The sequence below is a fragment of the Puma concolor genome, chromosome D4 (assembly GCF_028749965.1).
Source record: "Puma concolor isolate L17-30 chromosome D4, mPumCon1.1.hap2, whole genome shotgun sequence".
Taxonomy (NCBI): domain Eukaryota; kingdom Metazoa; phylum Chordata; class Mammalia; order Carnivora; family Felidae; genus Puma; species Puma concolor.
The window spans coordinates 10,516,151-10,533,666 of NC_141679.1; the positions used below are offsets into that span (position 1 = coordinate 10,516,151).

At 47.8% G+C, this 17,516-nt stretch overlaps 1 protein-coding gene across 6 annotated transcripts in view; it reads right to left on the minus strand.

Annotated features, from left to right (window-relative positions):
- Positions 1-17,516, minus strand: part of KANK1 (KN motif and ankyrin repeat domains 1) — a 214,717-nt gene that overhangs the window by 8,178 nt on the left and 189,023 nt on the right. For 4 of the 6 annotated variants that reach the window (XR_015243429.1, XR_015243431.1, XM_086684945.1 and 1 more), the window contains 8 exons: positions 13,541-13,738; positions 12,780-12,888; positions 11,358-11,600; positions 9,889-9,976; positions 6,662-6,881; positions 3,892-4,034; positions 2,902-3,102; positions 542-640 (listed from right to left, as the gene is read on the minus strand). Coding sequence is in view for 4 of the 6 variants with exons in the window: in XM_086684945.1 (XP_086541071.1) it covers positions 542-640; positions 2,902-3,102; positions 3,892-4,034; positions 6,662-6,881; positions 9,889-9,976; positions 11,358-11,600; positions 12,780-12,888; positions 13,541-13,738 (1,301 nt within the window). In the remaining 2 variants the exon portion in view is untranslated. Of the gene's footprint in view, positions 1-541; positions 641-2,901; positions 3,103-3,891; positions 4,035-6,661; positions 6,882-9,888; positions 9,977-11,357; positions 11,601-12,779; positions 12,891-13,540; positions 13,739-17,516 lie in introns of all 6 variants that reach the window. The other 2 variants (XM_086684946.1, XM_086684947.1) reach the window with 2 other exon arrangements.

Below are 17,516 nucleotides of genomic sequence, written 5' to 3' on the forward strand. Positions count from 1 at the left end.
GTGACCTCAAGCAGATGTGTCCTCTATAACAGGGGCTGTGCCCGCCACAGCTGACAACCACCTGTGAGCCAGCGTGAGGGCAGCTGGGACAGGGGACACAGACCCATCAGCAGGAGCTGCTCTGAGCAGCTGTCCGGCTGTCCTGGGAAGTCGCTGTCCCGCTAAGAGTGGGCTCTGGGAACAGAGGTTGCTGCTCACTGTCTGCTTTAGGAAAAATGCCAGGAACGTAGCAATATGTACTCACGGGCACACGATGTGCCACTTGGATAATTCTGTCCAGAAATAAACCCTTCACGTGAGGAGGGCATAAGCGAATGTTTGTTTCCCAAGGACAAGCAGGTGCCCAGCCTCTGTGCTGCTAACCATCAGCACTCCTGGCCTTGTGGGCGGGGCAAAAATCATGAACTCTCAAGTTCCAGACTAAATCTCCCATTTTCAGAATCCTCAGAAAACCCGCACTGCCTGCCAGCTCCCGAAGAGGGGGGCCGGCCAGCCTGCTGGATTTCGGCCTGTTCACAAATGTCAAATGCACAACACTGACCGGAGACTGGGCCTTCGCGAAGTTGACATGGGCGTACAGGAGAACGGCGATGTCCTTGTGTCCCGCCTCCAGGGCTATCGAGAGTGCCGTGCTGCCGTCCTTGAGGAAAGAACAAGCCAGGCTGGGTTTCTCACACTTACGGACAGCCAAATGGGAGCAAAACAAATACTTTCCAAGAATTGATAAAGTTTCCCAAATTTGTTCAGTTCTTCAGGAGACTTTTCCAGATCTCTGTGTGCTAAGCCCTAAGGACGAATGGGGCACAGCGTCCACAATGGGGAAGTCCCAGGTGGAGAAGAATCACCTCATCCCCTCTGGCTCACGGTGGTTAGAGTGTAGATGTGTGCACAGTATGTGCTCAACAAAAGCGGGCTGCCTGCGAAGAAATTTCTCAACTATTCTTCCCACCAGCTGGGGGCTCTAGGGGAAGATGTGGGTGGAAACATAGTTTCTTTTTTCCTTATATTTCCAAGGGAGCAGGCAATACCACAGTGTGTTCTGACACCCTGCAATTTGTCAAAGATCTTTTAGCTTTCCTCTTCGGGAAGGAGTCCCTCCTCCAGCCCTGATCACCCCCAATCCAATGCTGTGAATCCTGCTGCCTTGCAGAAATACATCTTATGAAAACATGCGGGTGGGGTGCCTGGGGGGGGGGGGCTCAGTTGGCTAAGCTTCCGACTTCCGCTCAGGTCACAGTCTCCCGGTTCCTGAGTTCGATGCCCGCATCTGGCTCTGGGCTCAGAGCCAGGCTCAGAGTCTGGAGCCTGCTTTGGATTCTATGCCTCCCTATCCCTCTGCCCCCCGCCCACTTGCACTCTGTGTCTCTCAAAAATAAACATTAAAAGGAATTTTAAAAGAAAAGTATGGGGGGAAACACTAAATATGGAAAAGTTAAAAAGTTTCCAGTTAAATGTTTGGTTCCCATTAAATTGCAGGGATATAGAGGATGTAAAGGAGCAATAAACCAAAAACCCAAAAGCAAAAAACCAAAAAACAAACAAAAAAACCCCAGCACAATTTATTTTCCGTCTGGTCTTGGAATAAGGATTCCCTTATGGTCCCTAGCAGCAGGAAACAATTCCCATGTGGCTGGCATCTAGGGTCCTTCCCTCCCACCCAGAATACTCGGAGCGACTTGTCCAGGGGAGGCCAGCTGCACGCCCTCGTCTTCTATTAAGCGTAAGGAAGCAGACAATTAGCTGAGGTGGCCAGCATTTCGGGAAGCCAATGCGGTTCTCTGGCCTCTTCTTACCACACTTACAGGCTGTTCTTTGCTAAGCGAAGAGTAAAGTAAAAGCAAACGAAAAACAAGACACATGAAACACAAACTGCTCTTGAGGAAAGGGGAGGTGGAAGCTGTCTCCCTGCTCCAGCGGAAGGCGTTCACTCCCAGGAAGTGCGTGCATCTGCGGAAGCCCGTCAGCCCTTGGTACCAATAAATACCTGCACGGGTTTGCTCTTCCTGCTGACTTGGGCCCACAGGGAACCGACATTAAGTGCAAAAAAGGATATTTTCCTTCTAATGTTTTAGTGTTTTGAGCTGTAGGAAGCTCTGGTCCAAACCTGTGCTCCACAGAGACAAACTTTCCAAAACAGAACCAATCCAGCCTGACCTCTGTGACCTTTGCACTTGGAACCACATCACCACCCAAATATTAGTTCCTGTGCCTTCACCTGTTGGTACTCCTCCCCTTTGATCCGGAGACATCCAGAAGCTGCAACTTTCCTTACGACGTGTCCTGGGCAAGGGGTTATCTCGAACAGGGACAGCTCAGGAACCGGGAGAACGGATCAGATGGGGAAGATGGAAAAGCAGAGCAGGAGTGGGGGAGATGTGCTCAAAGGAGCCGGGATGGTCTGGAGGGCCTATAGCTGAGGAGCTGCATGAATCAGCCACTCTGACGGGCCCCAGGGAAGGGCAGGCTTGCCTTCATTTCACGGGTGGGAAAGCGTTTCGGTGTGCTAACAAGTGGTTCAAGGCATGCGATAACCCAGCCCGGAACAACTCGCAGTCCAGATTTCCAGGACTGGGGACCTGGTCCTCTCTTCTTCGTGGGCCTGCAAGTTGCCCACGCTGGCTCTATTCTGTGTTGTAAATCTGTTTATGGCCCTTCGGCAAGCTGGTTCTCATCCATGCCCGTCACCCCTCCTCCTGTAACGAATGAGGGGGCTGAGGCCCGCTGCCCTTCCTGCCTTCCCCTCTAGTTGAATCAAGTGTCAGTTTGCACACGGTAAACGGTGCCAAGCCAGACAGGGAAAGGAGGTGGCCCGGACCACCACAGAAATCCCCACAGAGCAGCAGGGAGGATGTGCTCTTTCCCTTCCCCGTGGCCCCTGCAGGGCCCGTGGGAGCCACTTACGTTGTCTTCCAGGTGGCCGTTGCAGCCCGGCTGGGCCAGCAGCAGCTTGACGATCTCCACGTGCCCGTGCTCACTGGCACACATGAGGGCGGTGGAGCCCTCGTCATCCTGGATGTTGACGTCGGCCCCGCAGGCCAGCAGGCCCTTCACCATGTCGATCCGCCCGTGACTGACCGCCAGCATGAGGGCTGTCTGTCCCGCCTGTGGGGAGGCACGATGGGGCGCTTCAGCGGCACATGCTGGCAGAGTGGGGGGGGTGGGTGGTGGGTGGTGGTGCCGGACTGGGGCGGGAGGTGGGGGGATGGCATGACGACACAGGGAACGAGGCACATGTGGGATTAACGTGGGGCTGTGCGGTGGCAGGCACGGAGGGAGAAAGAGTTTCTCATTCTGAGCTATGAGCTAAGCAACGTCAAGTAATGGGTCAGTTTTCGCCTGTCGCTTGCAGTATCTATCTGGTTACAGCAAGAAGCTGGCAAGTTCAAAGGTGCTTCAAAGTCCAACTGTGAACACATCTGCACCGCGCATGCTCTGCTTACGATATGGAGACAGTTGGGAAGCAACTGTCGCTGAGCAGACGGTGGAGACTCCCGGGCCCCCAGATGCAGGCTGACCTACGGTTTACATGCACATGCTCCCAACAGAGGCAGCGCCAAGGCCGGGGAGTGGGGAGCCTGCAAGGTGAAGCTGAAGCCAGTACCTCACAGCTCTGCCCAGTCGCTATGGACCGCCAGGCAGCCACGCGGACACGAGGCCAGGCCCCAAAGCGCGTGTTCAGTGACGGGAAGCACGGCCCTGGCCCGCACAGGTCAGACCTGCGGAAGCGCATGCTCAGCAGCGGAAGCGCGGCACGGACTGGGGCGCATGCTCAGTGTTGGGAAGCAGGGCCCCGGGCCGGCACGGGTCTAGAGCTGCGGAAGCGCATGCTCAGCGGTGGAAGGTGTGGGTCAGAGCTGCGCAAGCGCGGGCCCGGGACGCAAGCGCGCTCACCTGGCTGGCTTTGGCATTGACGTCCCCGCAGCCGAAGAGCTCTTCTACGACACGCATGTCCTTCTCTGCTTCCACCGCGGCAAGGGCTGCCAGCATGATGGGGGTGTATCCCGCCTTGTTCTGGTGGTCCACGTTACACACGTCTGCAAAGACACGTGTCCCTTTAGGGAGAAGCCTTCCAACAGTGTCCCTTCTCCCCAGCACCTGAAGGAACGGGGTTTGGAGGAGGCCAGTGAAATGGCCTCAGGTGCTCCAAGTCCCAGAGTGACTCAGACGGAAACGCAAAATACGTTTTCATGTCAAACCAAGAAAAAAGGTCTCTTTGGTACTGTGTGAGGCCAGAAGCAGCAGAAGTGACAGTAAGCTTCCACGGCACCTCTTGTTCCCAACTAGGGGCTGACCTTCAGAAGCTCTGAAGTCAGGGGGCTTGGTCTAGGAAATGGTTGCTTTGAAGGGTCAACAAAGACGTTGGGATGTGGAGATTAATCTATGTTAAGGGGACCCCGGTTTTGCAATGAAGAAGGCAGTGAAAGCTACAAATACTTAGGAGGGACTTGTAAAGGCTTATGCAGAGAACACCATGGTGTTACCTGCTCAGCCTTTGCTGAGCCTGATGCTCAGCCATCAGTACCTGTTCTGACACCCTGATTTTGCCACCCTGACTTGTTGGGGCCCTTGGAAGCCGGACTCCAACCCCACGACACCTATCAAGCTGTTCTAGGAACTTGGTCTGAGAGCAAATGCAGTTAAGAAACCGTGAGAACTGACAGACACAATAAACCAGACCTTTTCCGTTCCTGTAATTTTTTTTTTTTAATATATATTTTTTTAATGTTTATTTATTTTTGAGACAGAGTATGAACAGGGGAGGGTCAGAGAGAGAGGGAGACACAGAATCTGAAGCAGGCTCCAGGCTCTGAGCTGTCAGCATAGAGCCCGACGCGGGGCTCGAACTCACGGTCCGCGAGATCATGACCTGAGCCGAAGTTGGACGCTTAACCGACTGAGCCACCCAGGCGCCCCAGCCATTCCTGTAATTCTTAAGGAGGCTTTGGGGGCTCAATTACCCTTAGTAAATTCCTTTAGCACTTTCTAATAAAATGAAAGGAATGGAGAGTGCAGGAAAGCAGCTTTCACATGTGACCAAATATAGTTAAAATGTTCAGGATGTTTCATCGTTAAGGGGTGAAGAGAGAAGGTACTACCACAAAACGTCCCTTGAGTTCTAAAATAACTGCATACCAGGAACATGATGGTATTTACACAAGGGCATGTTTTTGTATGTAGAAAGGGAAAAAGAAAAGAAAATGCTGGGTGATGGAGAAGCACGTGGGCAAACATGCTCTCAGAGGCTCCTCATCGTGATGTTCACTCCCTCACAGATGATTGCCGGTCACCCACATTCACCAACACACCGTATGGAGCCCCAATCACAGCCTGTAATGGTGACCAGTACAAAACTCAGTCAACCCAGAAGGGTGACTAACCAAAGCCATCCAACAATGGAGTTGAAATCATTTGATTTACCAAAATATCTCATCCACACAAATTTTCCAAGGGTAGATTAAACTGTTGCTTTCAAGAGCAAAAAATCTGAAATCTGTTTAGCTTTTCTGGATATTAACCACTTTTCTGTTGAGACAACGTGGCCTGACAGGACCAGCAGCTCTGTTTATCCTCTGGGAAGGAGGCTTGGAATTCCTTCTCATTAGATGGAAGCAGTTTTGGCCTCCATAGCCCCATACGCTGGGAATAAGCAAACTTAGAAAAGACGATAAATCTGCCCAGTTACTTCTCTGCATTAATTCAATTTCCCCAAAACAGAGTAGAAGAAATTGGAGAGTTGAATCAAGAAACAGTACATGAAAACTGGACAATTTTATTGCATATTCTAAATCAAATGTTCACACTGTTCTCACTGATTAGACCAAAGTACTATAAGTTCTGTATCAGTCACATACTAGAAGTAAAAATACGTATTTCAAAAATAAATCAGAGTCACTTGGGGACTAGGTGAACCACTGGCTGCTCTATTTGAACAAAAAGTTGGAAGCTCCCAATTTTCCAAGGGGACCCCTTCTATCTAGCACACCCTCGCTTCATGTTTAATACACGTCAGAGGCTATATTCTGGGATGGGATATTCCAGTTATAAACAAGATTTGTCACTGTCCTCATTACTATGGCTCAGAGAGAAGAATAACAATTTCTTCACTCTATGCTGAGTTGTCAATAACAAGGTATATTTTGGGGGGAATATACCATTGGTGATGATTCTACTATAATCTGGTATAGTGGCTTTGCATGGTCCCCATCTCGGCTAACTGTACATATCTGGGAGGCAGTTGGATGGGGTCGGGGAGCCAGGACAGGAAGAGCAGCCTGGGGACACCAAAGCTGTGACTCTGGCCCTACGAGCAGTGATCTGTCTCCTGAGAGCGCACCCGCCCAGCCTGCATGACTCAGCTCAGGAGGGACCCTGAGTCATGTTCACCTCCAGGGATCTACCTCGCCTGAACGCAGTGGAACTGCAGCAAGACTATCCTTAAAACCTCCCCTCCAAACAGACCTGGAATCTGTGCCACCCTGCTTTGTTTCCATTTCACGCCTTCCCTCAGTGACTCAAGGATGACATTCTTGGCCACATCATGCGGAAAAGCAATGGAAAGGGTGTTAGGGTGGTCACAGAACTGAGGTGTGGCTCAACCAGCCTCTCTGAGATGAGTCACACCCCAAGTGCTGAGGGGAAGAGACCAGGACGGCCAACGCACCGGCATCCAAGAGCAGCTTCACGATCTCGAAATTGGAATGTGACACGCTGTAATGGAGGGCCGTGTTGCCGTTGCCATCCGCCATGTTGATGATGTGGCGCAGGACGTCCGGGGAAACGGCCTCAAAAGCAGCTATGTAGTCCCCCACCATGGCCGGGCAGGCCGACTTCTGACTGGATACGCGGAACCACTCGTGCTGCAGGGTGTTCAGACAGGACCGCTGCCAAGACACCAGCAAGGGGCATTAGTTCTTCTATTTATAGACCTTTCCGAGACCCAGCTGCAAGCCCAAGAAATGAGGCCTTTTATAGTCAGGGTGCGTGCAGTTAGAATTTGCTCTCAAAGAATGACTAATGAAACGCAGAGCCCTAAGAGAAGCCTCAAACTCCAAACTGGAGCGTCCCTCCTGCTTTTCAACGACGGACACGTTCTAACTTATAAAGAAGAGGTCAGACAGCAATACTCAGGAGCTCCACCAGCAAGGTTCAAAATCTGGCTCTGCTACTTGTGGGCCGTACAATCCTGGGAAAGACACTCATTCTGTGCCTAAGTTTACTCATCTGCAAAACGGGGACGGTAAGAATACCTTTGCCCCACAGCACTCGCCAGGAGGACAAACGAGGCAAGACACATGAAAACGCTCAGGCCTGGCTCCAGTGATTATCGAACTATTAATATTACGTAAATTGTGCTGGCCCTGCACCTGATTTTCAGAGTAGTCAGGACAGAAGAAGTGACCTCACCCACACTTGATGATGCTGCTTTCTTCCTATACAGACCAACCTCAACTCCTTCAACATCCCCACAGCACTGGGCTGGGAGACTGTAAGCATGTAGTCAGTTCATTGTCACTCCAATCCCAGATACAAACGTTCAACCACGGAAAGGGCTTAAAAAGCAGGTCCCAAACAAATGACATTTCTCATTTAGGATCCTCTGCATCTGATCACGAGCCCCAGGCGCCCTCCCTTGGGCTGTGGACACATGAACATGGCGTTTGTTTCCTGGTCAATCAAGTCAATCCCAGACCGTATGAAGTTCAGTGCAGACTGTGGGCAGCCACTGCTGGTGATGGAAAGAGCTATAACACTTCTTCCATGAGCCCTCTTTTACATGAGTTTACCATCCATTCATTTGTGCTTTGCTTCTTCTTCTTCTTCTTTTTTTTTTTTAAAGTGAGTTCTGTGCCCAATGCAGGGCTTGGACTTGGGACTCATGATCTCACGATCCCAAGATCAAAAGTCACGTGCTGTACTGACTGAATCAGCCAGGTGCCCCTTGTTGCTCACTCTTTAAAGACTTCAAAATATATCAGAGAAAGATGGACCGCCTCTGTCAAAAGCACCAGAACCCAGGAAGTCCCCTTTCTACAGAGGCTGGAGCTGGAATTGTACAGCTTCCGTATCTTTATCATCCTGCTACTGATTATTCAGTTTTAGCCCATTCAGTCGTACTCTGGGCCACCTGGTAAAAAGGGTCCTGGGCTGGAAAAAATGCATCACATGTTTTCTTCTGCTCGCTCTTTTATGTATTCGGATTTCCATTTCTCTGGAGTCCATCATCACGCAGAGGGAAGGGAACTGTGTCGTCTGGGTGGCGACGTCTGTTACGGATATGCACGTGCTGTCCTGTGATGGTTACCTGGCCCCGGCAATGTCATCATTCAGGTGTCTCCCACTTTTCACAGAACAATGCTTTAAACACTTTTTCACCAAGTGAGTTCAACTTAACCAAAAAGGTACTGAGCACAGAGTGTGCATGTGACAACATGCTTGGCAACCTGGGGCCGCAGCATCAGTATTTTGGGAATGGTAGAAGAAAAAGTCTATTATGGCTATAAGACCTAGGGTCCAGAAGCACCAGTTTTTAAGTTTAGGTTAAACCTTGTGGGAAATATTAACACTGCAGTGACGTTTCCTGGTTTTGCTATTTGTGACTGAAGCACAGACAGGGATTTAGTTTATGCTGATGGAGTTCAACATGTGGTTCTGTGATCCCTCTAGGTCAGGGGTTTTATTTAGTATTTCCTTCTGTAAACATCACCGCCGTGCTCCTTCCTCAGCACACTAATTCAATGTCAAGACACAGCTGGCTCTGATAAATTTAAGTTTCTATAGCAATATAAACAAATGGGTGAAGAAAACATAATTTAACAAACAGGATTCAGAGAGGAGAAATAAAACACGGACCAGGACTTGAGACAGGTAAAATCTAGCCCCAGTACTAACTAGTAGCTAGTTAACTAGCTCTAGATGAATCTCATAATCTTTAGGGCCTCAGTTAAGACAGGATAGACCAGAATACAGCGGCCTCACAGGTGTGCACGCCCAGGGACCTCTCATGCCTGTGATGGCTGTCACCAGTTCTTCAGATTGTGTGTGTTGTACATGATGAAAACTGCGCCTTTCCAGGATTAGGCAGCCCCTGAAGTCCCTTCTTGTTCTAACATTTTGGTTTCATAACTTTATAATCCTCTGAAACTTAGAAATCAACTTTCTCACTGGCTGCTGACAGATGCAGCATAAAACTTCACATTAACAAGATGCAAATATTCAAATGCAAACTGTATCTAACGTAACTGAGAATTTACATTTTTCTCACTGTGCTGCGAGAAGTGTCCATCAGAGGGCCAGTCTGACTGCGAGAGGAGCTGCACCTCCAAACGTCACCAACACACGAGGGAGCGACGAGCTTGGCCGTGGTATCAGAGGCACCATCGCCACGGAAACGCTCACCTGTCCTGCGCTGGGCCATTCATGTGCCCAAAGCGACCCCCAGCTTCTCTGCCGCGTGTTTCCAAGTCTCTCAAAGTGTGCGACAATGACAAGTACAGTCACTCCTAAGTTTAAAAATAGTGGCTGCCTGCATTCCGCATCAGAACTTAATACGCAGTTTCATAATTGAAAGGAATGCTGACCTCGGCCCAGAGAGGTTGCTTTGAAAAACACACGCCAACTTGAAAAGAAAAAAAAAAAATTCTGGTGACTCTTCTCCCTGGATGACAAGGTTCTGTGAGCAGAAGCAGAACCTGTAGAAGGCTGACGACTGACTGCAGTTCGCCTTCCGTTCCATGGGCGTGAGGCCCACTGTGCATACACGAGTGAGAAAGAGTTCGGGGAAAGGCACACGAGTGACAAGAGCTCAGGGCAGGCTAGAGACACCCTCACAATGGGGTCCACTCGGGTCCTTTGTACGGACTGGGGACAGTGTCTGCAGGGAAGACTCACCATGTCCTTGCTGGTCAAAGCTTTGGGGTCATTTATGTTATTTTTCAGTAAGTTGCATGCAGATAACATCTTTTCACTTAATTCATACCTAAAAGGGGACAAGACAAAAGAGAGCTTATGTTTGGCCACAAAAGGAAAGGCATTTTTATTTCCAACTCTACAGTCCTTTAAAACACAAGAGGCCCCAAGTTGACCTGGAGCAGGTTGTGGTGGTATAAGGTGCTTGCCTGGAGGTCACACAGGCGTCCCCAGGCATCCAAGCATCGAAGCCACTGCACAGAGCCAGTGTGTCCAGCCAGAGCTCAGCTCTGGCCATACGGGTAGCTTTCGGCTTCACCTGTTTGGCCTTTATGATAGTGTGGACTAACATCTGGAGATTTTTCCCTCCTTCTGCTCTAAGTTCTCAAAAATATTTTCAATCGTAAGAGGTTGATGCAGTCTGTGTTACCACATATCCGTTATGCTGACCAGTAAACCACACCTGTGAACTCTGCAAGTGTGGAACCCTCCTGAAAATATCAACTTAAAAATTGCATGACATATGGTACACAAATTATATCTCAATAAAGCTGTTAAAAAAAAATCTAGATGATAAGATCCTGAGCCACGTGAAAATACTTGGAAATATAAACTAGAAACACTTACCTCGTATTCATGTAGTTAAACTTCCATTTGCACAATTAAATAGAAGTTTAGTGAAATGTTCTATTTATACTTCACACAGTGGAAAAACATCTTGAAATTTCCATCTGTTCTAGTCTCTCCTGTTTTATAAGCATTGATTCTCTATTTGCTAACAGTCTGTAAAATCTGCTACATCGTTAGATACGTTTCAATCAGAGTATTTATTTGATATTTTAGCTGCTGTTCAGGATATTCCCAAACCCATTCTTGTGGTGTTCCTTATCACTCACTGAGCAACAATATAGACATGTGACTGATTACATCATCTTTACGGTGAATGTGGTCCCTGAGGCTAAAACACTGTTCCTCTTATGCACAGAGATGTTACCATAACAATACTGACACCAGTATCCAGAAAAATGGCTAATGATATAATCTGAAACCTTGAAAGAAATGTGCTGGCCACACAAAATTCTGATATGCCTTTAAATATAAGGTGGGTTGTCCAAACAATGGAAACCTCAGTGGCACTTAATAGTTCTGTGGACAGTGGCTCCACATATAAAATTAGATAGCGAATAGGTTTAAAGGAAACAAAGGTGACAGGCTGAGGAGCCCTTCCCTTTGCTGCTCCTCTGAGAGACCTAGAACTTATCCCCCTCCACCTATATTTATGAGCAGCAGACGCGATGGTCGTACCTTTGAGGATGAAGTTTAGCTTTCCTTTGGGGGTCAGAAAGACCAAACCAATAGTTACAATTGCAAAATCTCCTAACTGGACAACTCTTCTGCCCAAGCACATTGAACGTGGGAAAGGTTAGGGAGGGGAGGGGAGTGTACCACACCTCTCTCTGATTTCCACCTTCTCAGGTTCACATTCTGGAACCTGCATTTCATCTTCCACCCTGGCGGACTTGAAACCTTCCATATTAACTGCATGGTGCCCTTCCGCCATTCCCCGAGTGTCTTCGTCCTCCTCTTCCTCCTCCTCTTCCTCAGGAGGATACTCAATGACGTCACACTCGTCATCGGACTCGGAGGAAGAGCTTTCATCTGAGCTGGAATCATCACTTGAAGTTGTTTCATACCTAGGTGGCAATTGGGAGTTCAGGAGATGCAAGGCGTGCCCGGAAAGACCCCGTGACAGAAGTTTTTATGCAGGGAAAGCTAACTGACTCCGGACATTTCACCAGTGGTTTTAGACCCTGCATTTAGAAGTTCAAAGTAAGTTCTATTTAAAAATCTGGTGGTTTTGAATGGGCTCTGACTTAAAAGGGGCAACTTGGGTTCCCAATCGGTATCATTATACACTTGTAGGAAAAATATGTATAAATACAGCACCTCTGGCTTAGTAGAAATCAAAGGAAACTCAACTTCATGAAAGAAGTTAAGGTCTGCAGTGGTTCATTTTTTTCTGTGCCTTTTCTTCTCCCTTACATTCTTCCTGTTTTGCTTCATTAACTGTACCAGTGTTACGGTGAACCGATTATGTAAGTAACCCATAGTTTCTCTGGTCCATATGTCCTCCAAGACCTCCTGGGCCACATCACCCAATACGACTTCAAAGATTCAGAAAACAGGCCTCATTAAGTTAAAGCTCTACGGTACACTTTGCTATAAATATTACCTCCAATAACTGCCCTACTGCTTTCTTGTCGAGGCCATATATGGATTCATAGATTTGCTGCTCTGATTCAACTGTAGGAAGACAAATTGGCTTCACTACTTATCTGGCTCAATGAGAAACAAAAGAATAAACAGCTAATAAACACTCTATTTAGAGAGTCAAGAAGTGACGCACGGCTGGATTACTCATCAAGTGAAAGGCCCTACAATTTTGTTTGTGTGCACGGAGAGCTAACAGCCCATTCTCAACGAGTGGACGGCCATCACCGGCCCGTGGAGTGATGCTCTCTCGCCTCTTTCTGTGTGTTTCTGAGTCTCACACAGGTAAGCACAAGTTGGCCAACACCGCGGGACACCTGCTGCCTGCTGCTTTTGTTGAAGACTACCGGTTTCAGATCAGAGGTGAGAAGATGTCAATAGCTCAGCTCCGTCAGGTGTCCTTTCAAGAGTGAGTGGCATATCCTTAAACAGAGCGAGAAGAGGAGAGGACAGAAGCCCAACTGCACCTTTCTGAGGGGATCTTCCATCACCAAAATGTGGCAGCAGCCCAGACTAGCCACCTTTGAATGGGACTCGAGGAGGCAGGAGGCAAAGTAGACAGACAGACCATGGAGAGACGCTCGGACCGCCATCTTCCTTACCCTCCGTTAATGCCAACAAACTGCAGATTCTTCTTTGCTCCATTTGAATCTCTGCTGCCATCCTTCTTCTTCATGATCGACTTCAGCGTGCTTTCACTGTTGGTACATACTGTGAAAAAAGGAATCGAGGCGATCAAAATTAACATAACTCATATGCACACAAGTTAAGTGAACGAGAAATCTCTCCTCACGTATGTTTGGTTTTTCACCACATTTATGTCAATCTAGATCTTGGCATGTACATATGAGAAACTTGCACAGAATCCAATGGAAAAAATGTATGCATACAAAGAAAATAATTTCAAGTTTTTTAAATGGAAAAAAAAACCCATTAGTACTTCCAGACATAACAAAAACAATGACAACTAGCATTTGTATCAGGTTTCACTGTATAAAGTGACGCTGTATCTCATGTGGGCCTCAAAAATCACTTAGGCACTAAAATAGGGATTGTTATTATTCTTTTCCTTCAGCTGAGATGATCTGGGAAAAGTTGCTGCCTGCCAGACTGTGGAAGAATGAAATGGTGCTTAAATTATTTCATAATTCACAAAATTAGAGGAGTTTTTTTTGGGGATAGCACACCTCTTTCTTTGGTAAATCTTCGTAGAAGATATTCTAGGCCTACCTTCCTAACGTTTGGTTCTTAGGTCAGTGGTTATTCCAGGTCAATCTAGAAGGCACACTGACACCAGACTGGAACGCAGGCAATGCCGGTCCCAAAAGCCTGAGGCTGAGAGGGACCAAGTGAGGGGAATTACCATAGAGGCCGGCGGCTATCTGGTCGTCGGTCAGGTTCACGGGAGACAGCGCGCTTTCCTGAGAGGGGAAGGCGTCCTGGCCGCCGAGGGGTCTCCCTTCCGTGGTCCCGGCTTCTTGCTCATGCCGGGATGTCTGGGTGTTGAACGGTCCTCCTGACTGAAGGCCTCCGCACTTACAGGGGTATTCCAGACTACTGCCTGTCAGGAAGGAGACGGGTGCACAAGTGTGTGATGTTAGGACCAAACGAAGTGGGTTCAATTTTTTTTTTTTTTTTGAAGACTTATACAACTCATCATCTTCTCAAGGGCTTTTCTCGCTGCATTTTCTTTCTGCATATATGGCAGTACCGTGCAAGCTGTCCAAACTCAAACCCCAAGGCCGCCTTCACCCTCAACCTTCCCTTTATCACCACATCCGGGTCTGCCCGGGCCTGTCCTTCCACCTCCCTCCCTTCTTCCTGGCCTGGCTGCTACCACCCAGCCCGGGTAGAGCCAGCAGCGTAGGATCCTGACTGCCCTCTTGCTCCGCCACACGCCTCGCGCACACTGCTACAGAGCAGCAGCCAGGTCCCTGGAGTCCCGGTGGCATTCCGGCTCAAACGCACCCGAACAAAGCTAAAACACTCCCCTCTGCTCAGGAAACGCGGCCCACCCTGTTTAGCCACATATTCTAGGCCACCCACAAGCCGGCACATCTTATTTCCTCTCCACCTTTGTTTCCCACCATGCCCGGGGTCCCTGTGGAGGTGAGGACTGCAGCCCAGTCACTGGGATGCTGAGAGTGGGCGTCTCTCATTCTCCTGACAGCACTTTGTACCTTATGCTCTCTTACCTGGAACGCTCCTTCCCCCCCCCCCCCCCCTCACAGGGTCAAGCCCTCCATCACCCTCTCTTCTGAGCCTTCCCTGACCTCTCTGAATACAAATGATGTTCCCTTCTCCGTGACTCGCACAGCCCTCTTACCTCTCGGACTCTCTTACAGGATCTGTAGTAAGACAAGGTGCCAGATAATTCCTGGGACCGTCTAAGACTCCCTTGTAGTCTGTGAGTATTCTGAGGGCACGAAACCATTCAAATCAACTCTCTCTCCTCACATTTACTACACCGCTTTTGTGTATTTGGAGTGCCTAATATTTGTTCACGGACTCAAGCAGAAGATGTGGTTAAATGACTGCACATAATTAACGTATACAGGCACAGCACAATATTTTCAATGTGGCTGACAAGGAAAGATGTTTACAACATATGATTAAATAAGAAAAGCAGATAAAATTCTACATATGTGATTCTATTAAAATACATATAAATACACACATCTGGAAGCTATGCAGATGTTAACTTTTCCCTGTGCTTGCCATTTTTTAGAGTGACTATTAACTGTGTTCAAAATCTTTCTTTCTTTCTTTCTCTCTCTCTCTCTCTTTCTTTCTTTCTTTCTTTCTCTCTCTCTCTCTCTTTCTCTCTCTCTTTCTTTCTTTCTTTCTTTCTTTCTTTCTTTCTCTCTCTCTCTCTTTCTTTCTTCCCTCCCTCCCTCCCTCTCTCTCTCTCTTTCTTTCCTTACTTCTTTATGAGACACACAGCATGAGTGGGCAGAGGAGTAGAGAGACAGAAAGACCGAACTCAAAGCAGGCTCCAGGCTACGAGCCGTCAGCACAAAGCCCAATGTGGGGCTCCAACTCAAGAACCATGAGATCGTGACTTGAGCTAAAGTCGGACACTCAAGTGACGGAGCCACCCAGGCGTCCCTGTTCAAAATCACTTTAAGAAAAGAGTAAGAAAATGCTTTGCCTAGCAATTTGTTTCTAGAAATTTTATCCTAAGGAGGTACAAAAAGATACAGAAGGATGTTTATTGTCTGCATGAGTAAAACAGTGAAGAGGCAGATACCGCAGTATGCCAATAAGAAACCAGTGAAATAAGCTGTGGTATGTTGACACAAAGGAATTCTAGGCAGCCATTAAAAATGTTGGTGCAGAGGGGCACCCGGGTGGCTCAGTAGGTTGAGCACCTGACTCTTGGTTTCGGCTCAGGTCATGATCTCATGGTTTGCAGGTTCGAGCCCCACATCAGGCTCTGTGCTGACAGTGCGGAGCCTGTTTGGGATTCTCTCTCCCTTCTCTCTCTGCCCCCCCTGCCTCAAATAAACTTAAAACAATTTTAAAAAATGTTAACGTGGGTGGACATTTATTAGCACAGAAAGATGAGCATAATGTATTAACGAAGTTTTTTTTTTTTAGCTTTATTTTATTTTGAGAGAGAGCACAAGTGAGGAAGGGGCAAGGAGAGAAGCAGACAGAGAATCCCAAGCAGGTTCTACTCTGTCAGTGCTGAGCCCAATGCGGGGCTTGAGCCCACAAACTGTGAGATCATGACCTGAGCTGAAGAGTTGAACGTTTAACCAACTGAGCCACCCAGGTGCCCCAGTGTGTTAGTGAGTTTTAAAAATAAGTTATTAAATTGTTCAGAGAAAATAAACTTATTTTGGTGAATGATTATATGTATACATATTAGAAGAAGTCTGGAAGGATCTAGAATAAACCTGCTTAACACTTCTTTTCCAAGGCCAAAGAATTATAGGTTGTTATGTTTTCTTCATTGTGTTTATTTCCTAAATTATGTATTGTAAACCTAACTTACTAATACAAATAAAAAACTTAAATCTACCCACAATGTGCTATGGTAAGAATCTGATCACAACTTTCTCTCTCTTCAAGTTCTGAAATCCCTTAGATCCTTAGAAGAAAAGACATTTAAATACTGATTGTATTCTAAGTCAATTAGGAAAAAAAGAACCATGATAAGATTCTACAACTGTTCTCTTCAAACTCCACTGTTGATACCAATCATCTGGGATATCTGTTAAAGTGCAGGTTCCCAAGCACCTGCTGCTGTGACATCATTCTGCAGAACTGGGATGGGGCCCAGTGGTGGGCATTTCTGACATCTCCACGGTGCTGTCCCAAGAGACGCTGATGCAGGTGGCCCACTTTCAAAAGTACTGGTTTAAAACAATGACCCCCTAATAAAAAAAAAGTGGAGGGAGGCAAAATAGTCACAGTGGGGCATTACCACCTCAATTTTAACTGTCATTTATCCAAGCTAAGAATTCTGAAAGCCAGGGACATTCGTTGACTTCGGAGCTGGACCAGAACCCACGTTTCCTAATTCTGTCCGTGAATCAACAGCACCAGTGCCCTCTGCTAGCACTGCGGGCATGGGCCTCCCTCGGGGACTCCACAAACCCACCTTCCTCCCCTGCATACACAGGCAACATTGAACGCAGCCCTCCAAATCATACTTAGTGCCCTTTTGACCTAATGTGCTCCCCCAACATCAAACAGGAAACGTCTAGAGCGCCTCTGACTTACTTTAAGTGAAGTAAACAACGCAGGGCCTTTGCCTCTGTCCCTCCTTCTCCAACCCCACTCATCACTGTTGCGAAATTACTGCAGTCACCTCTCCCACGTCTCAGCAGTTATAATCCCCGAGTGCCAGCACACTCTTTCTGGACAAACACTCACTAAGCACGCTCCTATTCAAGAACCAGTGAGGACTTTTACAATGCAAATACACCAACAGTTTTTTATTATTACTGAAACCACAAGCACATACAAAATTAGACGCCAGCAGAACAAATCCTTGCGTGCCCATTAAGGGCTTCAACAACCGTGGGAGCTACCTGGCCTCACCTAGACTCCTCCACCGACACTCAGGATTACTGGAATGCAAAAACTAGAGGGCTTACCACTCTCATCCATAACTATTTTAGTATACGTTCCTAAAATAAAGGGCTCTTAAAAATAATTACAGCATTAAAACTTTCAAATCTAAAAAATTTTAAACAAAAGCTTATTGCAGGGGCATCTGGTTGGCTCAGTTAAGTGTCTGACTTTGGTTCAGGTCATGATCTCACCGTTCGTGGGTTTGAGCCCCGCGTCGGGCTCTGTGCTGACAGCTCAGGGCCTGGAGCCTGCTT